This window comes from Vulpes vulpes, chromosome 14, assembly GCF_048418805.1.
Source record: "Vulpes vulpes isolate BD-2025 chromosome 14, VulVul3, whole genome shotgun sequence".
Taxonomy (NCBI): Eukaryota; Metazoa; Chordata; class Mammalia; order Carnivora; family Canidae; genus Vulpes; species Vulpes vulpes.
Window position 1 is genome coordinate 71495038 of NC_132793.1, and position 27844 is coordinate 71522881.

A 27844-nucleotide genomic window follows, 5' to 3' on the forward strand; every position below is an offset into this window, starting at 1 on the left:
CCTGGGGCTGCATTTATTTCATTACCTTTATGTACTAACTCATGTACTCTAATTACTTCATCTTGCTAATGCTTTAGGTGAATGTCTTTATTTACACAGAAATTGGTAAATTAGGAGACCAACACAGCATTAATGAGATTATTCAATGTTGCATTTCTCTTGATTCTTTATTTGCCAAAGAATTAAGATACATGGAATTATTATGCAAAAGTTTACATTCTAATGATCTGTTATTCACTATTGTAATACTTTACAGATGTAATACTCTTGAAGCTTAAATATTAGAAACAAAAAATTTTGGAATTAAATTATAAATTTAAAGAAGCTGAACCTTGAAAGGTGTAGAAGTTACAGAAAGTATCCTAATAAATTACCAATTAAAAAGACAAACGATATTGATATCTTATAAACTTCAATTTAAACGAGGTTAGGGAAAAGATGAAATGGTCATCACTTATCTTGCCATACCCTTGTTTATTCAGAATGTATCAAGCACCTAATAAGTGCAGCCCATGACTCCTCCCACAGCGAATTTATGGTCTGTTGGGGAAAAGGGGTAGGTAACCACCCATTTCAGTGCTCTATCATGAGTACTCCAAAAGAGTCTGTACAAAGCATACAGTATGAATTCCCCAGTATGATTATTAGGGACAAACAAACAAAACCTCTATGTTGGGCATGGTCACTTTCTTTCTTATCGTCATAGTGCAAACAAGAGTATATACATACAAAATATGTGATTACAAAATCATATTGGGGAAATACTCATGTTTGACAGTTGATTTCAAACATAGCTGAAGTGGAGCACTGTTAGTATAGTAGAGCCTAACACTATATTATTTTTTAAAGATTTTATTTATTAATGAGAGATACAGAGAAAGAGAGAGAGGCAGAGACACAGGCAGAGGCGGAAGCAGGCTCCACGCAGGGAACCCAACACAGGACTCAATCCTGGGTCTCCAGGATCATGCCCTGGGCTGAAGGCAGGCGCCAAACCGCTGAGCCACTGAGGCGTCCTGTAACACTCTATGTTCATAATATCTAATACACCTTGACCCATATGCTGAAAATATTTTGAAATATTTCCATTTAGGAAGGCTTTGGAGTCCCGCATTATTTGTAGAACATGCTTAGTTAATTCATGCCAATTCTGTTTGCATCTGTCAAGATAAACGTATAAAGTACAGATCTTCAACATGGCAAAGAGCGTGGCTTAATGGAAAGTGCATAGATTTGGAGTCAGGCAGAGTGTGTTAAAATCTTGCCTTTTCCGGTTAGGCATGTTACTTAACCTCTGTGAGCAAGCCTATTTTCTTGCCTCTGAAACAAAGATATATTCTTACAGAGAATTATAAAGAATACTATGTATACTTCATATTGCTTAGCATATGAAGCACTCTAGAAAGGTTAAATCCTCGCCCTATTTGCTTTACTTCATCCTCACCCTTTAAATGAAAATCTTAAAATTTCTTAGGATAGGAAAAATAACAGCAGTCACAACCTCTGTTAACAGGTAATCTTTTTTTGAGACTCAGATGTCAGCTGAGGTCATGATGTTCTTTGGGTTGTAAATAAAATCAGCTCCAGTGCTCTGGCTCGTATCTTTTGGGAATCCCAGAGGCTGCACCAAGATTGCTGGACAGGCTTCACCTATGCCCTCAGGAAATATCTAGAGTGTCTTGGACTTTTGATACCCCTGTCAGCTCTGTCTTCAGATTCCTATATCCACTGGATTCTTGAATCCCTTGGGCTTCGTGTGCTATAGGACTTCTTCCTTTTTGCCAGTATGAGCCAGATGAATGACATGGCCCTTGCCCCTTGATTTCCCCAAACACCACACACAGGTCTGTATGTCTAGCCAACTTGAGTGTAGATCTGGATGCTCCAGCAGAGACAGTTCACACAGCAGCTGTGCTAACAACTTAAACCTGAATTTTGGATACCAGTATTTCTTTCCAGCTACTTTTCTTCACCTGTTACGGTTTCACAGCATACTGCTTGACCCCACTCTGTCCCTCAAGTCCATTTCTAGCTCTGTTTTGGGGGGTCTCCTCTTCTGGGTTTTCTCTATCCATTCCTAAGTTCTCCCCTTTTATTATGCAGAGCCATTAGTTCATCCTCAGCTTCAAACCAAATTCTACTCATCATTGGGCTTGAGTAAATGGAGTTATCTCTTTCAGGATCTTAGTCACCTTTTGTTCCTTCCATTGATCACCTTTCCTAGAGTGGTGGCTTCAACTGCTCCTAAGAACTGACAGGCCTTGACGTTTCAGTCATTTTTTTTTTCAGTCATTTTTTTTTTAAATCCCTCCCTCACTCAGCTTTCTAAGAGGCAGAGAGCATAGAAAATATTTATTTCCTCTCTGATACAAATTACATCACTTTTGAAGGAGCAAAAATAGTATAATCATTTTTGATTCTAATAACATTTTCCTCCTAGACACAAATTCTTAAACCCAATTTTTCTTATATTAGGGGGCTTTTTGTTGTTGCTGTTGTCTTTGTTTTTTGTTTTATTTTGTTTGAGAAATCACTGAATGAATTCATATTAGGCTTTGTTCCCTCATCTGCAAAATTGAAAGATTGGATTAGATGATCTCCAAAGCTCCTTATTTGTTTAAACTTACATGATTCTTTTTTTTTTTTTAAACTTACATGATTCTTTAAGTGTAATTACTTATATATATTTTTTCTCTAACAGTTAAATACATGAGTATCACTTATCACTTACTAAAAAACCTGTCATAGTTTTTCTTACTTTGAAGTGAACTCATGAATCAAAACTAATGTCACTTTTATTTCATTCTCCCCTCCCCAACTTTTCAGTCTCTAAAAAATGTAGGTTTGGGAATCACAGACCTTTTTAAATGTATTACTGGTGGATGTTCATTTGAGAAACATTATCTAATATTTTTGCCCTTCCTCTTTTTTAAATGTAAAGGCTAATGGCAATGACAATGACCTCATGGAGTTGCTGTGAGAAATAAATGAGATCATTTATGTGAAAAGAATTTGTAAATTGTAAGGCACCATCAAATGTGAGTTAATTTGGAGGAGGAAAGAAGTAGAAACTTAGAAAGAAAAGGATAGATAAGTTCTGTGGCATGCTTTGTATCTTCTAGTAATAGAGGAAGCCTTATTCAAATTGCCACAAAACTGATCATTGGTGTTGCACCTTCTTCCTGTCTTAAACATTGTTCATGTACTGCCTTTAGGGCAAGTGTTGGTTAGTTTCATTAATGTATACTGCACAGCACAAAACTGCCTACTTAAATCAATGCATTGTTTTTAATTGACATGGAAGTGTCTGGAGAAAAATCAGTTATACTACTTTCTTTTTACTTTTTGAAAGTTAAGACCTATCAACAAGGTCCGGACACTATAGAGTTTCCATGTTGTTTTCTATTTCATGCATATTCTTATTAGATTCCACAGCTGTTGAATTCCATGAAATTTTAAACTGGAAGAAACTGAGTTTCAAAGACAGTTGCTGGAGAAAGGAATGAAAATTTAAAGTCTTGCCTCAGTGCAAGACAATTTTGCCCAGCCCCCAAGTGCTTTCTGTCATTGATGTTCCATTGTACCACTCAAAGTGATGATGATGAATTCCTTTTCTCTCTTTATTTTTTTTTCCTTTTCTCTCTTTAAATCTTTTAAATGGCTTTGACCAGTGCTTGAGGAGCCCTTCACCATTGTACTCTTCTTACAGCCTTGCCTGGTGGAGCTCCCACCCAGTTGCTTCAAGTTGTCAGTATTCTTGTGCCCACCCCTATCACTGCCCCCCTACTCTCTGCTGAAACCATTTGCCTCTTTTCTTGACTAATCTTCCTCCAGGACTCAGGCATTGACCTTTTCATACAAAGTGAGACAGTTTAATTGCTCCTTTTTCTTTTCTAATATGCACATCTTAATTTTCTCTTCAGCGGCTTTTCTTTCACTCATAAATCTGCCCTAGTCTCTTCAGTTAAACAAAATTTAAAAAGACAAAATTAAAGAATACTATATATGTTTCCTTGGCATTTCTTCATCTTCCAGGGAGAGTTTTTTCTTCCTTCAACTACTCTCCTCCCTTCATCACAGTGTCCAGGCTGGATTGTGTCCTGAGTCAATTAGCATCCTCCAAAAAAGCCAGCTGTCAGTCCGCCAACTGTAAGCCGCGTGTAGGACTGTAAGAATTAGAGGTGCAAAAGACTGATTGGTGGAAATGTCTGTGATGGACAAAGGGAAGAAGCAAGAGTAGGGTAGGTTGAGCCTTCAGACTGTGACATAAACCTATTACCTCCAAAAAGAGAAAAGGAAGGAAGGCAGATGGTATAGAAAGAACCTTGCACTGTCATGCCCTTTGAGAAAATCTCAGCCATACCAACGGGACACCACAGAGTAAAGAATGTGCATTAGAGGATTCCTGAGTTAGGCAGAACTATACCCCCTTAGTGCTAAAAGTTAGTCTTCTCCAGGATTAGGCGCTACACCTCCACTGGCTGACACAGGTACTTCAGTCTGGTGAAGTCACTTTCTCAAAGCTTAAAAATGACTATGAGCCTGGTGTGCCTGGGTGGCTCAGCTGCTTAAGCAGGAGACTCTGGATTTCAGCTCAATCCATGATCTCAGGGTCCTGGGATCAGCCCCTGTGTCAGGCTCCACCCTTAGCAGGGAGTCAACTTGAGATTCTCTCTCTGTCTCCCTTTGCCCCTCCCCCTCCTTGCACACATGTGCTTGCTCTCTCTCTAAAATAAATAAATCTTAAAAAAAAAAAAAGACTATGAGCCCCTTTTCACCATGTTTGTAACTTTTGGTGAGCTACCTCTTATAGACAGGCAAAATTGTGGTTCACGGAATTATACCCCACCGCAAATTCATAAATAGTCAATAAAACTATTGCAACCAGGTATCCACTTCCTTTGGACTGTGTGGTTACAGTCATTTGCAAGTTGATGCTATTTTTATCAGCATGTTTATAAAAGCTCTTCAGTGTTGATAACTCCAGAAATTGCCATTCAGTATTACTCTTTAAACATGTAGAAGATATTTTACAATTTGGAGAACTTAAAATGAGTATTTTACTCAGTGTTATTATTATTATTATTATTATTATTATTATTATTATTATTTGACTGCTTAATATCTTTCAGACACTCTTCTGGGTATTTTATATACATGGATTCTTTTCGTCTGTATCATCACCCTTTGAGATAGATCCTATTAATACTGATATTTAAAAGAAGATGAAATAGAGGCAAAGATAAGTTAAATAAATCCTCCAAGACCACAGGGTTAGAAAGTTGTGAAGCCAGGCTTCAATCCCAGGCCGTTAGTCTCAGAGCCCAACACTACTACTCCACTTCCTATACCAGTAATAGCCAGAACAATTTCTCTATAAAATTGTTAATTGCAAAATGTTGGCCCAGGATCTCCTTTTAAGCATATGCATTATGCAGCAGTTTTTCTTGTCTTTCAGGTCCCTGCGTTCCTAATCCATGCCATAATGGAGGAACCTGTGAAATAAGTGAAGCGTACCGAGGGGACACATTCATAGGTTACGTTTGTAAATGTCCTCGAGGATTTAATGGGATTCACTGTCAGCACAGTAAGTCATCCACAGTCGTTGTGCTTTTATTATTATTATTGATTGCAAAGTATACAAGTCATTATCATTCTTGTTGGGAGCAGACTGATAGAAGCTTCCCGCAGCAGAGGATCATGAGAGTTGGCTAATGCTGCTGCTTCTCTCCCACTGAATACACGTCATCTCCCAGTGAGGACTCTTGGACTGTGTCTCAATTCTCCTAGTGGTGCATGGAGCTAGTAGTTTTGTGTTGGCTCTTTTTCATTATTTTCCAGCCATACTTGCAAAATGTTGCCTTTTATTTTAAACTGGTATCTGCCTCTTTCTTTCATACTTGTCCTGCAGCTATATTCTCCAAGTTTCGCAGACATTATTCTGTTGATTAGGTTCAGAGATATAAAAGAAAAGAAAATTGCCCACCCAGCCCTATCTATGAGCCAGTTTCCTCCTTCTTACATGTTGGCATTTTTATTGTGAAAATCTTTGAAAGTTCAACAAATATGTTATCTGTGCTTTTATCTTTCATCCCCATTCTTATTTATCCTGGGAAGTTAAATAAAATAGGTCTGCTTGCGATGCTGTCTTCTTAGAAATATGGCTCAACATAAATGCCAACTGAGTGATGGGGGAGTACTTAACTGCTGTAGAGGTTGAGGCAAGCAGGGAGGCTACCATGGACAGTGTGCTGTCAGGGTGGGCTCTTACAGAGGTGGACACGTGTGAGTTGGGTCTTTTTTTTTTAAGATTTATTTATTTATTCATGAGAGACACAGACTGAGAGAAGAGAGAGGCAGAGACATAGGCAGAGTGAGAAGCAGGCTCCCCACAGGGAGCCCGATGCGGGACTAGATTCCAGATCCCTGGATCACCACCTGAGCTGAAGGTAGGTGCCCAACCGCTGAGCCACCCAGGCGTCCCGTGAATTGGGTCTTGAAGAAGGGAGAGGATTTTGATCAGAAGGAAGGGAACAGAGGAATGGCACGTGGTAGGAAGAATGAATATATGAACTCTAAATACTGGAATGATGGTTAAGACCATAGTGTCATGAATGAGTAAGGCAAAACTGGATGTGTCAGCGAGAATGCCATTTCCAACCACCAGCAAAAAAACATAAGATACCTCCTGGCTCTGAGACGATGGGAGCATAATGTACTTGCTGGAGACTTGCTGTAGCTAGGACTTGGTAAAATGTCCGTACAAGTCTGTTATATAGTACAGTGGCATTTGTGTTCCTTACAACAGGCAGCTAAGCCGTTGTGATTACCCCTAGAGCTCAGGTCACCCACAAGGAACTGAGGGGCTACTGATTTTTCTCATACTGGGGCTAGAGTTACCAAGGCTGATTCTCCCTCATTGTAGCATCACTGCTCAGGCTTCACACACGAACACCTCAGAACATCCTCAGGCAGATAGACATGGGAGCCCAAAATCTTGGCTGCCTGGACATTCATTTAATCCCTGAAGAGAATGTTTCCAACCTTACATATTTGCAAATCTTTGTGGTATTGTATCACAGCGGTGCCCAGAGGAAGGCAGTCTGGCCACTCAGTTGAACACCTTAATTCAGAGCCACTTGCATCCAGTAAACATGCACACACACACACACACACACACACACACACACTTGCAGAGGAATCCCCTCTTGAAATGAAAACAGAATTTTCATAATGAGATGCTGTACAATATTCTGAGGCAGGAATTTCTCCCAAAGTCAGATCATCCTAACTTTTTCTTTCTATGCTGCAAGGCTCTGGGAAGGAGAGGGTAAGAGTATACAAAGAGACAAAGATTCTTACTGTTAGAAATCCTGAGAAGGAGAGTATTTAGAAGGCATGTGTAGATCCTAATGTCACTTAAATGTTTATAATTATTACCTCTCTTACCCTAACCTACTGCTGATATAGTGCGAAGTTGGGGCTAATCCTTAAACCAGAGGTTGAGAAATTCCAAATCTGAGTTCCAGTTAATAATATCTGTACAATGGCACAACAATTATTTTCACATTTCTGGGCCTTGTTTTCTTCATATTGTGAAGAAACATTTAGTTTGCATTATCATTAATAGTTTAGAAGTCCCACTAAAGACATCTAGTCATCATTTGAGTATCCCAGTATAAGGGAGGTTGCTTTGGACAGGGTCCTGGGGAAGTATCCACCTGCTTCTGATTCCCACATGTGGTTAGCTGCGAATCCTTTCAAGAGAACTATCAGGTTTGGAGAAATAGAACAAACCATTCTTGATGGAACATCCTAGTCTTTTCTCTTATACCTTACACCATATTCAAATAAGCTCATTAATCGACATAATTTTGTTGAATTTCAAGGCTTATTTGAAGCACAAAAGAAAAAAAAATTATCTCCCTTATTGCACCTGGTTTCCCCATAAGATGACAAACCCATGTCAGGAATTGCCCTGGGAAGCCTGAGGCTGAGAGATTTGATTCAGAAGTGGGGATTTTGTGGTCTCAGCAAACTAGTCCCTATTCTCTGAAGTGCATCATTATCAGAAACAACAGAGAATGAAGGGAAAAGGACTGGATTTGGAATCAGAGACCTGGATTTAGACCTGACCTTTACAGTTATTGGTTAAGTGACCTTGAGCCAGTTGTTTGACCTTTCTGCAATTGAAGGCATATAAATCGAGGAATTGAAGTAGAAATAGATGGTCTTTGGTTCATACAAACTAGGAGAGTGTTATGACTAAACGAGTAGCTTACTCACTGTACAAAGGTTATCAAGCCTTTCTCTTTATGGATGAAATTGAAAAAGGACTATATATTGGGAAAGCAGATTTAGAAGTTCTGGGAGTTCTGAGAGCTTTTTCAGGTATGAAAAACAAAAAAAAAAGCATTTTTTTTAATAGCTCTTCAATCCTTTATGAGAACTGTTAGGCTTTTGGGTTTATTTTTCACAATGGTAATAGTTTTATGGCCCAGATATGTTCTAGAACCTTGCTGCTCAAAGTGTGGGGTCATACATCAGCATTGCCTGGAAGCTTGTTAGAAATGTAGATTATCAGTACCACCTCACACTAGCTAAATCAGAATCAGGTTTTTTTTTTTTTTTTTTTTTCAAAATGATCCCCAGTAGACTCCCACACACATGCTGAAGTTTGAGAAATATTACACAAGGCTTTCAGTAGCTCAAAGTAATCAGCCTTCAGTTACATAACAATACATTACAGGGAAAATATTTATTATGGTTTTTGCAAATCAAAACTATATTGAAAATCAATAAAAATGAGAAATGTACCGATATCATATTAACATTTCATTTGGAAAAAGGATTGAAAAAAATTCTTCAGACATCCATATATAGGATGGCATTAATTTGGTTCTGTATAGCAGAATGTGAATTAAATATCTTTTGATATATAACTAAATACTTAAAGCATTTTAAGTTTCATGGTACAGGAGTGATAAATACATAATTAGTAGATTTACTTTAAAACTATTTTGTCAGTGTTACAAATTGGGGAAAAAATGTTTGCAGTGACAGCTTTAATATTATCCAATATTATTTTTTTGTAGTTAATAGATTTTAGGTTTTAGAATAGTTTTAGGTTTACAGAGCAGTTGAGCAGGGAATATCCATTTATCCCTCCCCTGCCTGCATAGCTTCCCCTATTATTAACATTCACATTAATGAGGCATACTTATTATAATTGATAAAATTTTATTGATACATTATTTTTAACCAAAGTCCATAGTTTATATTAGGGTTCACTTTTTGTATTATGCAGTCCTATATGTTTTTGAAAAATACGTAATATCCTCTATCTCCCGTAGCCTCATAAATAGTTTCAGTGACCTAAAAATCTTCTGTGCTCAGCCTAGTCATCCCTTCTTCCCTTGCCAAATCCCTGGCAACCACTGATTTTTTTTAAATCTCTACAGTTTTGTCTTTCCCAGAATGTCATGTAGTTGGAATCCTACATTGTATGTGGCTGGAATAATAGAATATGTAGCCCTTTCAGACTACCTTCTTTCACTTAGCAATATAGATTTCAGGTTCCTCCATGTCATTTTATGTCTTGATAGATTTTTAAATTATTTATTTATTCATGAGAGACAGAGAGAGAGAGAGGGGGGCAGAGACACAGGCAGAGGGAAAAGCAGGCTCCATGCAGGGAGCCTGATGTGAGACTCGATCCCGGGTCCCCAGGATCACGCCCTGAGCCAAAGGCAGATGCTCAACCATTGAGCCACCCAGGTGTCCCTATGTCTTGATAACTTAAAAAAAAAAAAACACTGAATAGTATTCTATTTTATGAATCTATCAGTTTGTTTATTCACTCACCTATTGAAGAACACTTTGGTTGCTTCCAATTTTTGGCACCACTATAAACATTCATGTTCAGGCTTTTTTGTGTGTGTGACATAGTTTTCAACACACTTGAGTAAATACCTAGAAGTACAATTGCTGGATCATTCGGTAAGAGTACACTTAAGAGTAAGAAACTGCAACTGCCTTCCACAGTGGTTCTACCATTTTGCATACTTAGCAGCAATGGATGAGAGTTCCAGTTGTTCCATATCCTCACCAGCACTGGTTACTGTCTGTTTTTTGGATTTTAGCCATTATGTGTGAGTTTTTGATCATGAAAGCAGCAGAGATGATAACTTTATAAGAATAATAATGATTAGTATTCATTTTTATACAGAATTACAGGTTCTTACCATACAATAATGTGAAACACACAATGCACATATATACATACATGTGCATGTGTGTATGTGTGTGTATGTAAATTATAAGCTGAATTGAGCACCAAAACTCTCTAAAGGCTAGACTTTTGAAAGGAATTTTTAAGAATACAATTTTCTTCTGGGAGCTGCATTTTGGGCTGGCTAGAAGTAACCATTTTTTATTTGTTGCTTAGAAACAAATCTAATGCCTTAGGGAAGGACAATTTTTTCATTCCCAGAACTCTTTGTCCATGTTACCACTGAAAGTATTCTATGCATTGTTCCCTACATATGTGCAGCTGCCAGCCTACAATTTAAGCACAAATTTTCAGGTTCTTATTCTTCAAGGAAGGAGAGCTGATCTAGGTGCCATCAGTTCCTGAAACAAAAAGGACTGTTTTAAAGAACTAGCCCACATTATCAGATTAGCTGAAGACAATACACAATCTCATCCCTTCTCCCACTGAAGAAGTTGGCCGGCAAAACACAGAATCTAAATCTTTCCTCTTTATATGTTGTGCTAACTATTATAAACCAGTGTGTTCTCTTTTTTTTAAGATTTTTATTTATTCATTCATTAGAGAAGAGAGAGGCAGAGATATAGGCAGAGGGAGGAGCAGCTCCCTGTAGGGAGTCTGATGCGGGAACTCCATCCCAGGACCCCTGGATCACAATATGAGCCAAAGCAGACACTCAACCACTGAGCCACCTGGGTATCCCAAACCAGTGTGTACTTAATTTTATCCTATTGATTAATGGATTCATACATTCAACAAATATTTATTTTTTATTCTTTTGTCTCACACCAGATATTTATTATGACTTTATGAGTAGTATTAATTCTAATCTAACATTAAAAAACTTACCATTAATACTGACAATAATGATAACCATCTTGAAACCAAGCATTAATTTGTATCATAAACATTGGCACTGAATACAGCAAGGAAATGAAAATGTTTTGTAAGATCTGTGGCAAATATTGCTTCAATAAATAATAAATGAAAGCACTTGAATTCCATGTGATCAGGATTAAAAAGGAAGTTGTATTCTGGATGAGAAAGATACAGATTCCAGGCTGATGCAGCATGGGTCTATGAGTCATTTTCTCTTGTAACTTAAATATCCCACTTTTCTCAGAGTCAGCCAATGATATTTGCCATTTCGAGGATCATTGTTAATTGGTTTAATAATATATTTGGCAATTATATGTTTTCTCTGGTAAGTGGTGCTTAATAAACAAAAACTCTGGTTTTACCTCGCTCTTTTGAATTGAAATCTTTGGTCTGTACCCTGGATATAGTTAAAAGCATCCATATGGTCTGTAGGTGTACCAGGCTAAGGAAAGCTGGCTTAAAGAATGGCCTTTACTCTCCAAATCATACTGGAAGAAGCATGCTGTTAGAGAAGAATTCTGGATTATACCAGGGTTTTTGAGGCAGCTGTCTCTAGACCAATGGATGAAGGGTCAGTTAGCACTTACTGGTTGTGTGCCTCAATTTCCTTATCCAATAATTCATCAATTTAATGAACACTGAGAACTTCACAGTGTTATGTGCTGGAAATAATGTGTATATAAAAACTAGAATTAATAATCCATTGTCCTGCTTCCCTAAACAGGATATGTGTTAGGATCAGATGAGAGGTTTGAGAACATACTTTACATATCTTAAAGGGTTAACTATCCCTAATGGACTAATATTTTTAAATATGACAGAGATTTCTATTGGTCTTTAATTTTTTCCTTCCTCTAAAAACATTTTAATTGTAATTTTTTTAAGAAAAAAATGAGTGGTGGGCCAAGGGGAAGCTCAATTTATAGCTTTGTGCTTTTCTATAAGAATTCCTCTCATAACATCCTTAATTCTTATATGTAATTATCATTTTTAAAAACTATTCTTTCTACTTTTAGTTTGATGGCCTCTTTATTTTAGCTTTCCATTGGAGGATCAGTTTGCCCTAATAAATTATTTACCTGAAAACTGTGTGGAAACTTTACCTGGAGTTATTAGTGAAACCTGCAAACTATGTAACTCTAGTAGCTAAATGAAGACCTCTAATGAAACTTCCAAAATAGACTTGTCTCCAACCCCAAAAGATTTTCTGACGGTGAATTGAATTTTCAAATTGTTCTACTCACTGATAACTTTATAGGTCAGTGTTAGGCATCTTAACTCTACAAGCCAAAGCTTCTCAAACTTAGTGTGCATCTGGGAATATAGATAAATATTAGATTTCTTTTGATCATTTATAGATACCCCACTTTAACACATATAATTGTGGATCCAGTCTCTTAATACACACCCTAGTGAAACTAATGCAGATGATTCTAGAACACTGATTCTTAACCATGGCTGCACATTAGAATCACTTGGGGACCCATGAAAAATACTGATGCCTAGCTCCCACCCCAGAGACTGATTTAATTGATGTGGGGTATGGTCTAGGCATTAGGAGTTTTAAAATCTCCCCAGATGATTCTAATGTGCAACCAAGGCTGGGAATCAGTGTTCTAGAACCATACTGTGAGGAATTACTATGCCTTAAAGAAACTAAGCAGAGAAATACTTAAAGAGAAACCGAGCTTGGGATACACAAACATATTCCCACATTAAATGTATAAATCATGCAACCTTACTGAATTTTGTCATTTCTAATGATTTACAGCAAGAACTGATTGAAAGAATCAGTCCAGAGAAAGATATTAGCTCACTGTTCTTAAAATATGTTATCCCTTAATCTATGAGAGCTCCAAGGCATTTTAATTTTCGTGTTTTTATCCTTTACAGGAGCCTTACAAAGAGCACTGTAAGGGAGATATATATAATGGATATTTACGCTGTTCAAATATGGACACAGTTTGTGATTTTTCCAATTAGAAACTCACATATTCACAAACTCAAAATATTTGAAAATTGCTACTTTTAATATTAGTTAACCATTCTTTTTTTTTCTGTTACTTATTAAAAGAAATTTGATTGTCAGGAAAACAAACTATTAACAAAAATATGTTAAACAAATTTTGCCAGAAGGTTATACTCATGAAAGTGGTGTATTTATACTAATAGGCCTGACCTTCTACAGCTGATTCACTCATGATTGTATAAAGGATTTCCAGGAATGAGAGGTTGTACCACAAATGCAGTTTAAATAAAATACTTTTTTTTTTTTTTTGCATGGAATCCCAACTTCCCAAGCTTTTCAGATTGTGCTCTTAACAACATTGATTTCCAAATTCCTGTTCTGTGAATTACCATTGTCCTGCCCAGTGGCCCACATAAGGCTTCATTCTCCCCTAAAAACTTAACCCAATCCTGTGAAGAAGTCATTTATTTATTTACACATTTGACACATTTTTTTGGACCTTACTTGCTATTTTGCCAGGGTGCCAATATGTGCTTAGGAAAGAATATAAGCCCCCTGACCCTGTTGCTGGTTAGATCTTGAAAATACTGCTAAGGAGTAGGCCACTCTGTCCTCTGCTGGTAGCCATCCAGGCAACTGAAACTGCACATGATCTGGGGCTATTTTAATGACATTGGGTTCTACTGTGATCCCTGGGGCTGGAAAGTCATGTGACTTTTTCGGAGCTTCACACATCCCTTTATACACACAGCTGCTCAGCCTAACTGTTCTTCCATTTAGGGCTCAAACTGACACCTCAGAGGCCACACCTCTCTTACTCTCATTGCAACCATTTTTCCCAGGGAGCCTTTTTGCAGATTCATTTAATTTTTATCAGTTATAAAAGCCATAAGGCTCTGAAGTCTACTCAGCCAACAGATATATATGTTAACTCCTTGTTCTATGCCAAGCACTGTTCTGGACACTGGGAAACAGCACTGATCCAAAATAACCAAGTCCCTGGTATCATAGGACTTCCATCCTGTTGGGAAAATGGGTAATAAAAACCATGATGCATGCATTTACCATATGTCCCAGCAATTATCCTCTTGGGCATTTATCCCAGAGAAATTGAAACTTAAATTCACACAAAAATCTATATGTGGATGTTCTTAGAAGCTTTATTGATAATAACCAAAAATAGAATCAACCCAGATGCCCTGTAACAGGTGAACGGTTAAGCATACAGTAGTATACACATACCATGGCATACTTACTACTCAGCAATGAAAAGGAAGGGACTCTTGATACATCCAATAATTAGATAAATCCCAGGGAATTCAGCTGTGTGAAAACTGCCAGTCCAAAGAGTATATATGAGATGATTCTAATTAAATATTAACTTTTTGAAATAACAGGATTTTAGAAATAGAGGACAGATTAGTAGTTTTCAAGTGTCAGAGGGGAAGAAAGGTAGCTGAACGTAGTTAGAAGAGGACATGAAGTAACTTTGTGGTGTTGGAACATTTAGTATATTGACTGGGATGGTAGATGAGCAAACCTACATATGTGATAAAATGGTGTAATTACTTACATTTACACAAATGCATAGAAGTAAAACTGGAGAAATCTGAATAAGATTGATGTAGTAATGTCAGTATTTTAGTTGTGCTTTTATATTATGGTTTTGCAAAATGTTAACCATTGAGAGGAACTGGGTAAAGTGTACATGGGGTTTCTTTATATCATTTTTTTTTTTTTACAAATGCATGTGAATCTAAAATGATCTCAACAAAAATCTGAATTAAAAAAGATAACATAGTGTTATGCAATATCAAGTATTGATATATGTTATAAGGATAAAGATAAAGAGCAGAGGTGTTTGAGTTCTATTTTAGGCATGGCCAAGGAAGTTTTCTCCCAGCAACTGACATTTGAGCAGAGACTGTAAATTAAGGCAGGGGGCAAGCCAACAGAGGGCACAGCCAATGCTAGAGTTGTAAGGGGGCTGTGTGCTTGGAGTATGGTGAATAATGAAGAGAGGCATGGAAAAGAAGTCTGAGTGGTAGTCAAGAGTCAGATCATGTAGGGCCTTATAAGACGTAGAATGGACTTTTTATTTTATTGTAATTGTGGAAGGGCATCTCGGGGGTGAAGAGCAAGAGAGAGCACACTAACTATCTTCTGTTTGGAGAATGCCTCTGACTGGTGATGAGGAGCAAGCTGTGTTGGGGTCAAGAGCAGAACACCTGAACCACCTGGGAGATGATGATGTTACTGAGGTGGTAGCAAGGACTTAGGAAGAGCTGAACAGAGTTTCAGATTTGGAAAATAGTTTGGAGTGGATTCCACTGGGATCATAAGTATTTCATTTTTGGTAAGGAAATTTAGTAACATTGTTACTAAAACTTTAGGAAAAAAAATTTTTTTCTATAGACAAGGGCAGTATAATAATACATTGTTATAATTTTGGGGCACCTGGGTGGCTCAGTGAGTTGAGCATCAGACTCTAGGTTTCCCCTCAAGTCATGGTCTTGTGGGTCTTGAGATTGAGCCCTGTATGGGGCTCTGCACTCAGTGGGGAGTCTGCTGGAGATTCTCTCTCCATCTCCCTGTGCCCCTCTCCCCTCAAATAAATAAATAAATCTTTAAAAAAATAATAATACAGTGTTATAATTTGCAGTATGCCCTGTTATTGACATTTGTTCTAGCTTTTAACAGCATTATAAATGTAGACTCTAAACTTTTAAAGATACAAAAGATGTGTAATACAAACACATGTACATATATAATCAATGCCTTTAACATATATGGTACTTAAGATATTAAATTTCCAATTTTTGTTATTTTTAAAGGACCCATAAGATTAACTGTCTTTAAATGTATTTTTCTTTATATTTCAAATTAGCTAAATCATAATCGTAGAATACAGTATATTCAGTATATTCTAAAGAAAACATAATAGAAGTGATATGTAAATCATCACTGGGGGCAGCCCCGGTTGCTCAGTGGTTTGGCACCACCTTTGGCCCAGGACCCAGGATCCAGTCCCACGTCGGGCTCCCTGCATGGAGCCTGCTTCCCTCTGCCTGTGTCTCTGCCTCTCTCGCTCTCTCTGTGTCTCTCAGGAATAAATAAATAATTAAAAAAATAAATAATCACTAATGTAATTACATACTGAAGTACAATAATGATTTTGAAAAAGAGGACATCTTTGAGGAATCCGGAAATCACAATTGCATCGAGAGGATGTTTACCAACATCAGCCTTTAAAATGTATCTCAATTGATTTTGCTTTCACAATTCCTAATTGATTTTGCAATCATGCCATAGCTGAAAGTCTAAAAAAATTAAGGCAATATATACTTTTGAAATACCCTTGTATATTCAGGAAGTTTTAATCATTATATAAGATATATCTTTAACTAGAACATTTTTACATGTGAATTCTTCCCCTGAGCCATATGAAAAGAAGTTCTTTTAGTGATAAGTAAAGGGATTGTTTCTGACTCCAAATAAAATGAATATAGTTTATTTAAATAAGGAAGGCATAAGGCAGGTGGAGAACTTCACTGTAAAAGAGACCCAAACTTTGATTCCTTGTGTGTTGTTAATAAGTCATATCAACTTGAACTAATGATTCTGCTAAGCCTTGGTTTCCTCATGTGTGATGGAAATAACTTGTCCCTTTGCCTACTCTTAGGTCCAGATTGACAATATCCAGGCAATTTAATATATACGGTGTCATATACAATTAGAAGTTCTATGTATTCATAAACATGATTGGTTTTCAAAATGCTTTTTCTTTAATTGTGGTAAAATAAATTGGGACTAAAAACTAAAATAAATACTGATTTTATCTGAGCGAATTTTGTTCCAGAGAGGATGGGAACACTAGATACCCCAACGTTAAAAAAACAAACAAACAAACAAACTTGTAAACAAGAATGTATGTCATCCTAATAGCTGGGTGAGAGAGAGGAAACAAAGAAGGGAAGGGAGGAGAGAGAGAGAGAGAGTAGAGAGAATGAAAACATGTCAGTGCTGTTATTCCAGTTGTCTCCTTTTCAGTGACACTCCTTAAAAGAGTTTTCTATACCCTGTGTCTCCTGTATGCTTTGTGATCACATAATATCCAGATTCTGATCACTTCTTATACTTCCAGTCTTTCTCTAAGGCACCATTACCTATTATGACATACTCAAATGACTGTGCTATCTCTACATTTGTCTCGAGGCTATTTTCAAAAGAACAGCCAAGATGATCCTCTTAAAACACAACTCCTATTAGGGCATTTCTGTGTATAATATATCCCACCCCCCTTGGTTTCCTAGTTTGCTTGGAATAGAATCCTAATGTATAGCAACCAAGAGACTGATGTGTTTTGCTCCTGGCCATCTCTGACCTTCTCCCCAACCATAGTCCATCATGCTGATTCCACTTTGGTCACACCATTTTTCTTGCTGTCTGCCAACATGCCAAACCTGCTTCCAGTGTGGGGCCTTTGCTTTTGTGTTTACTTATCAAACCTCTCTTTCCTAGATAGCCATGGGGCTTGCCCCCTTTCTTTCCTTATTAGATCTTTCTACAAGTGATAATTCTCATAGTGCTTTTCTCCAGCCAGCTTGAATAAGATGTCATTCGGTAAAACCCTCCTCCACCATCTCTCTAATGTCCATTCTCTTATTCTTTATTTTTTAGAATTCCTCACCAACCAGTGTGGTTTTTTGTGTATTTATTTCTTACTGTTTTTTTCTCCTGTAGAAAGTAAGCTTCCTGAGAGCGAGGATTTGATTTGTTTATTTTTCCTCTTTTTCAATGCCTAAAAAACTCATAGTAGGCACTCGATAAATATTTGTTAAGTAAATAAATAAGTGACTGAAACTTTAATCTGTCAATCAATCTGCCATTAATGTATCATCTACTAATACCTGCCTTCCATAATTTGGGTGCTAGGGAAGACAAAAAAAATGAAAAAGCTGTACAAAACAGTGTATGCCTTCAATAGCTTATGAAATTAATATGGAGAAAAACACTACTTCATCTAGGAAAAATCCTGTGGCCAAACAAGTTTTGGAACAGCATACATATTTTCCCCACCTTTTGGAGATTGCTGGTGTTCATCAACTTACTGAAAGCTCTGGCAAGCTGGGCAGTGTATGAAGAATGATAGATATCTAATTGTTAGATGATTTAAAAAAGTTGTTTAATATTGTTTAACTCAATTGCCTGGAAAAGATGGGAGTGGTCGGGTGGGAATAGCATTGGAAGCTCACGTAGAAAGTTTCATCTTTAGGCAAAGAAGACAGGACAGATGAAAACGAAGTAAGGTAGAAATGCGGGAAGGTGCAGGAGTTCTTGTCAAATGAATGGTAAATATGAAGGTGGCTGGTAGGGTGAGGTTGAAAATTAATTCAAGGGACATTTGCATCTTCTCATATCCTCACTTCTGTGCATATACACCCAAGGAATAAAGTCTGCGCATGAGTACTTGTCTATAAGGATTGACTCAGCACTTTGAATTCTCCCCAGAAAGAGTGATTTTTTTAGTGCTGCCCTGCTGCTGGTGACTTCCTTTGAGATATGAAGGAATGATGGGAAATGCTTTCTATCAAGAATATCTAGAGAGCCATTTAAAACGTTTGTTTCTAGACTCTGTGTTGTTTGTGGTTTACAGTCAGCACACTCTTTTTCTTGGAGTCGCTTTTCTCCATATACATTCTCACCAGCCCGGTCCACTGTCTGCTGTCTTTTCCCAATCATGTGTGCTTTAATGCTGCAGCTCTTCAGACTGAGCTGAGGTCCTTTGTGAGCTACATTCTCACAGCCTAGGCAGTGACTCCTTCAAGATTAATATTCTAAGACAGGAGCCAGCAGTCCTGTCTAGAGAGGATTGCAGCACAGGAGTTACCCTTCTGGGAGAAATGGGTCCTGAGAAACTGTAGTCACACATACGAGGTAACCACAGGAGAAGGTGGTTGTGGCACAGATCAGGTGGTTCTGAATATGTCCTTCCCAGACTGGTGCCAATTGTGTAGTTGCTTCCTTTGTAAAACTCTGTGTCATCTGGTAGATAAAAGATACATGAGAGTAACTAACTGCAAGGATCTTGCATTGGCTTTGCCATGTGCATAATGGATTATAAAGGGTAGAGGCCAAAAGTCTAGCTGTGTGTCTCCTTTGCTAGCCTGTGCATAGTAAGAGACACAGTTAGGGCCACCAGCTCCGTAAGCTGAACCTCATTACTTACCAAAACCTAGTCCTGACGTAACTTCCCTACTTTATTCCCACATTCCCTTTTATATACCGAATGCTTTGCCCAACTTAGCCACTTGCTATTCCTCCTTCATCTTCCTTGATTGCCCGTTCTGCCACCTTTGCTGATGTGCTTTCTCTTGGGGAGCCCTTTCCCTTATGGCTCATCTATGATCCCAGGTACAGATCCTCCAGGAGCACTTGCATGATTTCTACTCCTTCAAGCAATAAAGCTGTTGTAACTTTCTACCTTGGTTGACACTTATTTTTCTATTCTGTCTACCTTACTTTGTATTTATTTGTATATTTCTCATCACTCCAGGTAGCTTAAAGATAATTTCCGCCTGAATAATCCTTGATTCCTGATCATAACTCAGAATTGTGCCGTGCACAGCACATAGCAAGTACTCAATATAGAGTTGATAAATGAATGACTAGTAAGAGCTCAGCAAACCTTTGCTTATTGTTGGACTACCAAAACAGAAACCCCAAGAAAACCATGGTGAATTGCAGTAGAAATAAATGGAATTGTCTTGTCTCTTGCACTAGACCAGTGTGGCTACTTGCCCTTCCTTGGCAGTTATGTACTTATTTTACATACCAATTTTTCCCTTATATCTCATAAGGCGCCTGTCACATAGTAGGTTTACAACAAAATATTTGTTGAATGAATGACAGGATACCTATTATCAGTGTATTATTTATACATTTTATATAAATTCAGGGAAAGTACATGTTTCTTTTTTCTGAGGTACAAAGATGCTCAATGTTTCTAGGTACTGAGAACTATAGGAGCTATTTTTCTTGTGCTGTGGCATAGACAAATCTAGTAAGTATTCTATCCTAAGATCCTATCATTCCCACTCTACTATATGGCTTCAGATATCTATTTTTATGTTTACCTTTCTTAATATATAGGGATCTTGCTGCAAGCTGTCTCAACTGCTTTTAGGGAAAATCAGGGTATAGGTTAAAAATAAATAGTCCAAATTCTTCTCAATTGGCTCTGCATATATAATGAGAACAGCGAACACGTACAACATGTACAACAGTAAAGATAAATCCCTATGGTCAGCTACAAAGGTCCAAGACAGCCCTTTTAGAGGCTGGGAAATTATTCCAAATTTCTTTGGAGCTTTATATAAATGACTCACCATATTTGGATATAGTAACCAATGGAGTCCACTTAGAAGATGATAAGATATTATTTTGGTGATGATACAGCTAGCATTTTTCAGAATAGTTTTCTATGTCCTCATTTAGGATGAAATTCATTGTATATCTGCAAGTCTATACACAGGGATTTTAACTTTAGTTGTTGTTTGTTTTGTTTTTTTGCTAAAACTCACCATGTGCATTTTTCTCTCCATAAAAGATGGCAGTGTCCATGTTAATACATTACTGCCAACATTACCATAATTATGTAGATGGGCTGACTAAGAATGGCTGGCTTTATTTCTGGTTAATCTTGTAAGTTTGCTTAGATAAATTCCTGGACTATTAATTACTTTAAGTTATGAATTCATCTAAGATATTTGGTATAATTTTTCACTGGTGGTCTTATATATCAAAAATTAAACAAATGTAAACATTGCTTTATTTCTTTGGGATATCTTAATTTGTAATTGGCTCTGTTTTTTAATTAATATTTCAAACTCTTAGGAAATAGAACTTATTTCAGTTTCTCTGAGTATAGTCTTGTAAGAGTGTAAATGACATTTTTATCTGAGAACATAGTCTTTTTCTTTCCCTTTCAGAGCAGTTGAATTGAAGAAAAATATTTATTGCCAGCTATCTTTCTCCTGTAGTTTATGACCTGCCATTCTCAAATAGTTCAGAGAATATATTTAAAATGAACCTCCTGGTCACTTTCTGTTTTCCTGTGATTTTGGACATGATTTGGTTTTGTCATTTGAAAATAGAGCCACTCTTTGAGGTTCAAATTTCTTGCCCAATTTTTATTTTAAGGTTTTATCAAGTATAAAACTCAAGAGCCTTGGTGGATTTAAAAGCAGATATCTTGTTTTCTTAAATATTCCCTTTTTAAAAACATGATTGATATTAAGTACATCATTACTGATAAAGGAAAAAGAAATCATGGAGATCAGAAAGAAATAAAACATCAGGTTTTCCTTTATTATTTGTAGTGACTTCTTGCATGCAATTATATACACACCCTGATGATTTAATGCTTGCCTGGGGATATCCAAAGACAAGAGGCTGTGACTGAAGCAACAGACTACACTTTTAGAGTATGGCAGGGAATGAATGTGCGGATTTCCTGTGGGCCTGATATGACCTTCTCAAAACAAAGTGGCTATGTTATCTGAGGGGAGATGGAGCCCAAGGGGAAAGGCCTGAGAAGCTCCCTGACTTGTGGAGTGGTGGTGCACAGGGAACCAAGAGGACCACCAAGAGCATAGTGACCCATCAGAAAGGGAAGCTAGAGGTAAGGGATTCCCAGAAATGAGGTGTCTTCACAAAACCCACAAAATTGCCCCAGAAGAGAATGAAGCCACAATTGCATATTCAGCACATCCAGTAGTCATCAATGTCACATTTCAGCCTGGCCATCAAGGAAAGACAAACTGCTCAGACCCAGGAGAGGTCAAAATATGACTCGAGAGTAGAGGATGTGTTGGAATGAGAAAGAAAACTATCCTGGCTTCCTTCTCAGTTCTCTCCTTGGGCACTGCCAGGAGGAGTCCTCCTGCCCTGGTCCTCTTATTTTGGAGACCTTGCTTTGGCCTTCGTTTTATATCAGCTGTCACCATGGAGCAAGGAGTCAGTGGGCACAAAGGAGCATGCTTCCCTGCTTGGAGATAGATTTTCCTCTTCCAGACCATGCCCAAGGTACTCTGGACCCCACGACACTATGCTCGAATGACACCAAGATTACTCCCAGGGCCTTGGTGGGCCTCTTCTTCATATCTGCCCTGCCATGGATGAAATGTGTCACTAATGTGCACACCCTTAAGCTCGGTGATAGGCCATAGGGTAGCTGTTTACTGGGTGAGGGAAGCAGTGCTTGGATGTTTGGGCTGGGTTATCCATTGACAAGGGTGGATTAAAAGCCCTTTATTCCAGGGTCCTCACTTTGTTTTGTGCACCTCTGAGATCTCTGGGAGTTTGAACTTTTTTTAATTTTTATTTATTTATGATAGTCACAGAGAGAGAGAGAGAGGGAGGCAGAGACACAGGCAGAGGGAGAAGCAGGCTCCAAGCACCGGGAGCCTGATGTGGGATTCGATCCCGGGTCTCCAGGATCGCGCCCTGGGCCAAAGGCAGGCACCAAACCGCTGTGCCACCCAGGGATCCCTCTCTGGGAGTTTGAAATGCAAACCTATTACTTCACTTTGTTAGAAATGTAGAAGAACATATGTGGGTATATATATATATACACACACACATATATACATATACACATATAAACACATATATGTAAATATATGTAGAGATACATATTTCACAATTATTATTATTATTTATAATTTTTAAATATTTAAACATGTGAGACAGCTGCCCTTTTGCCCAGGCCTTGCAAGTGTTAGGAGAGGGCTCGGTCTTTCCTCGCCAGGGTACACCTAAGCTGGGGAAGAAATTTCCAAACCGGATGTATTCATGGATTATTAGATACCACAAGACTGGACATAGTTTAATATGCAAAACATAAAAGACTATTTCTTTAAAACTGGAAGTAAGCTAAGGATATTTTTATTACCTAAAAGTCACCAGGAAAAGTATGGAAGCTGCTTCAAGATTTGATTCAAAGATAGAAATAAATATCTACTATTAGGTAAAAAATATGTTTTCATTTTTTTAAAGATATTATATACTGGAAAACCCACTATTCATTTTTTGATTTGGGTGACTTGTTCCCTTACACTTACCCTATGATTTTAGCATCTGTCCAAGTATATAGGCTTCAGTATATAACATTAGTCATAGCAAGTCCAGCTTTTATTTTTTATTTTTTTTAAATATTTTATTTATTTATGAGAGATACACACACACACACAGAGAGAGAGAGAGAGAGAGAGAGAGAGATGGAGACACAGGCAGAGGGAGAAGCAGGCTCCATGCACGGAGCCTGACGTGGGACTTGATCCCGGGTCTCCAGGATCAGGCCCTGGGCCAAAGGCAGGCACTAAACCGCTGAGCCACCCAGGCTGCCCAAGTCCAGCTTTTAAAAAGGCAATTGTGGGCAGCCCAGGTGGCTCAGCGGTTTAGCGCCGCCTTCAGTCCAGGGTGTGATCCTGGAGACCCGGGATTGAGTCCCACATCAGGCTACCTGCATGGAGCCTGCTTCTCCCTCTGCTTATGTCTGTGCCTCTCTCTCTCTCTCTCTCTCTCTCTCTCTCCTCTGTGTCTCTCATGAATAAATAAATAAAATCTTTTAAAAAATAAAATAAAAAGGCAATTGTCCTTAAGCTAGCCTAAGAAATCTTCTTTTGCTCTTCAGTTAGAAATACTTCATCATATTAGAGATGATTGAAATAACCAAAAAGAAATCTAATTCTATTAACCATTGTCATGATTTAGGAATCATGAATAGGGGAGTATGGTTTTATGCTTAAAAACAAATAGGACATACGCTAAATAACCAGATCCATTCTCCTGGACACTTCTTGTGTAATGATTCTCATGTCTAGATGCATATACCCTAGATGAGTGCAAGAAACTATTGTTTCTGTCAGAGTATTCTCTGATAGATACAAAGAAAATAAGAGAATTTACTTTTGTATTTACTTGTTGTGAACAATTACATGTATTAATTTTATTGCTACTTGCCACATCGATTGACAAGGTACCTCAGTGCATATGTTTGTCAGAAGGACACTAGTGCAGAGGTTCTGAGCGAAAAGTGGGAGTTCTACAAAGCAGCATACTTTCAACATAGTACAACTGCTTATGTTACCTATTTTCAATTAAATTAACCCTCACCAAACCCACATTGGCCTGAAAAGAAATATAAAGAGGAATATCAGATTGGAGAAAATACTGATAATGCAAGAGGAAAGGCAAATGTCAGCTAACATTTCCTCTCCTAATATGAGCTAAGCACAAAACAAGAAATAGAACAGTGTTAAACTGATCATATGTTACAGCTTTTCCTTTTTATTAGCTTTCTTTTTTTAAGATTTTATTTATTTATTCATGAGAGACACACAGAGAGAGAGAGAGAGAGAGGCAGAGACATAGGCGGAGGGAGAAGCAGGCTCCATGCAGGGAGCCTGATGTGGGACTCGATCCCAGGACCCCAGGATCATGACCTGAGCCTAAAGCAGCCGCTCAACCACTGAGCCACCCAGACATCTTGGAGATTAGCTTCCTAAATTGAAATTAGCAACATGCTATATATGATATTCTTACTTCCACCATTGTTGTTGATTAACTCACCCAGAGTTGAGTACCATGTTTTGGGATGCCAATGCTAATATGAAGCCATCACAATTAGGGAGATGCTTTTCGCAACGTTTTCTCATTATTTTTAAAATTTATAATTTCTATATTCATTTTATAAGGTACATGATATATTCATTTAATAACTTCAGATAGTTAGATGTTTATGGGAAGTGCATACCACAATAAAAAATTTACTGATAGAAATATAAGATCAAGAATTTGAGACCATATTAGAAAGGACTAGAAAATATTTAAAACCTTTGAAAGGAAAAGACAATTGAAACCTTAAACATGAGCTCATATAAACTTGAACTCGTAAGAGTAACCAACCAACAAATGGATGTTTCATATTTATGTTAACTCATTTCTTCTGCTTCTAGCTAACCCAAAAGACCCACCATTTTCTACCTACAAATTGGTAGTCTACTTATGATTATTGAAATAAAATGAAACCCCAATCAGAGAAATGTATGCAGCCCTAGGAGAAATGCTTGTGACAATGTCTGTACCCTGGCATTCATACAGTGATTTAGGATGAGCTAACTCATAAATGCACTGTTTATTTATAATAGATAGCTAGTTGCCTTTTAACTTTTTTGTTAATGGAAGTTTCTATCCATTAATTTGTATTGCAGACTGGCATAGAGTGGATCTCTGGAGATGCCTGTGGCTAAAATGTTTCTACTTGGTTGTGCATGTACAGGCAAGGGGGATATCATTAAAATATAATAAAAATGTACATTGTTTCTTTTTATTGTTCTGTGTGTTCTTTTGTTATAGGCACCACAGGGGAAAATTTTTATGAATTTTGTAATAAATGAGTTTGGGAGGATATAAAACAACTGTAGGTATTTGGAGGAGTAGCATATGATCATTAGATCAATACCTTAGATATGAAGAATGAAACTGAAATGTAAAATCATGGAATGACTAAATGAATGGCTTGACCCGAAGGTTTCAAAAGTTAGGGTAAATACCTTGTTATAGAAAATGGAGAATTTGTCACAAAAGTACATTTTTTTCAGAGTAATAGTTTTTCTAGACCTCTTAGGATAAAAGGTTTCAAGACATAAAACCAAAGATTTTTATATTTATGTATTCTTCTATTTTTAACTATCCAATTTTACCATGTAATTGAGGGATAAATAGCAAATAGATGCAAAGCTTACTTTATAATAAGGTAGTACTATGCACTACATAACTGTGGAAAATAAATGTATTTTGTATATGCTGGAAGCACTTTAAAATTATGGTTTAGTAATCGATGTGTTTCTGTTTTGACGTTCTGAATGCTCTTTCATCTAGCAGGTATTCCATTTTGTAGCATAATTCAGGGCATGTCTCTGAGAGAAAGCTGACATATTTAGATATGTATGAGTGCAGCTGAATTTTTGTGTGTTTTGCTAGTGGGAATTGGATAAATTATTTTCCCAGTATTCACTTTAATTTCCTTCGGTGCAGGTAATATTCTTTAAAATACCAGAGCAGTGTTCACTTTTCAGAATTAAGAAGTAAATTGGTAAAACCCTTAAGGTTACCTATTTTTGTGAATTGTTAAATAAAAGTAGGAAAATGAGAAGCCAAAAACGTTACTTGACTCTGTCCAATATAATTGATAGATTTACAAACCAGTCAGATTTCAGTTTATTTTTATTTTTTACTTACTAGGACATCTAGTTTTACAAATGTATTCTTTTATCTTTCATCATACATAATGAAGTTTGTTGGGCCTAACGCTTTTGTCTGTATACTATTTTAATGTTTTAATTATATGCAGCATGCTGCTTCATTATAGAAACATTTCTTTGTTCAGTAATATATTCTATCATGGTCTAGAAAATTTCAGAAACATCCACTTTTATTTTTCAGCAAAACGTGCAATATTCTAAGGTTAAAGTATTGTTTTATTTTAATTACCTCTTGGAATATTTATGCATTTAGTAAGTTATGCACTTAACTTTCTGTATTCTATTATTTTTAATTCATAACACATCTCTATAAGAAGTAATTACAAGGGAAAAGCAAATTTGCCAACAAGAATTAACAAGAATTAAAAAATGCTCATCACCTTCTCCTTTATCTTTCTCTCTGCGGGCTTCCTAACAGAGATCGCACAGATTGGCAGCTCTGACACTGTCAGGAACACTGAGTTGTGCTATGTAGGCAGAAGGGAAAGGGTTCAGGAAACTGATTTGGGGGACAAAGAACCAGACTTTGTAATTTTTAAAATTATGTTGCACTTAGAGAATATGAACATTCATGAAAATAGTATGAGTAAATAATGCCAGAAACAATATGTGTGTGTACATGTGTATGTAATCTTTTTCTTTTAATTGAAAAAGTTTGGACATTTCATCCCCCATGACTGTCAATCCCTTGATTCTTCATAGTAGTTTGAATATTATTTGCTGAGTACCTTTTTTCACATATGGAGTATACTTGAAGGTATTTTAGAATTAAAAATGTGAGTAAATCCTCCACTTCATTTTAAAGAAAGAACCAAAGAGTTATATAGAGATTCTTGTCAAATACTTTTCAGCTTTTTAATAGAATCAAATGGTCACAGAAATATTCTTAGAGCTTTATTAATTACCTGCTTTTCTTTTCTCTTCTGAGGAGAATTACATAAAAATCTGAATCATGGTTATTTTCTAGCATAAAACTTTTGATAATGATGGTAGAAAGCCCATTTGTATTTAACTTCTTTTCTCTTACTGTCTATATGACGTGTGTTGATGGTATTCTAGCTGTGTCTCAAATGAATATATATTGAAGAAGGGTTTTATCTAGTGGATGCTAGATTTAAAAAAAGAATAACTTCTCCTGAAGCTTTCCTCAACAATCTCTGGGACTGAGTTTATTGCTCTCTCAGGGAATATGCTTTTCTGCAACTTTACTGAGTAGTCAGAAGAAGTGATTTTATGTGCGAGGCTGCCACCTTCCCCAAAGAGCCATCTTTAAGTCAAGGGATGGTGGTTGGAGGTTGGTCTCTAAATGCTTAAAAAGCTTCTTCATTAATGACTTTGGAGTATATAGTGAACATTTTAGTTAAATTGTTTGATTAAAGGATTCCCTAATGGAATGTG

General features: G+C 37.1%; 1 protein-coding gene across 2 annotated transcripts in view; it reads left to right on the forward strand.

Annotated features, from left to right (window-relative positions):
- The window catches only part of EDIL3 (EGF like repeats and discoidin domains 3), a 388297-nt gene that overhangs the window by 177849 nt on the left and 182604 nt on the right, over positions 1 to 27844 (forward strand). For both annotated transcript variants that reach the window (XM_072736863.1, XM_072736862.1), the window contains one exon: positions 5459 to 5587. In XM_072736863.1, coding sequence (XP_072592964.1) covers positions 5459 to 5587 — 129 coding nt within the window. The remainder of the gene's footprint in view (positions 1 to 5458; positions 5588 to 27844) is intronic.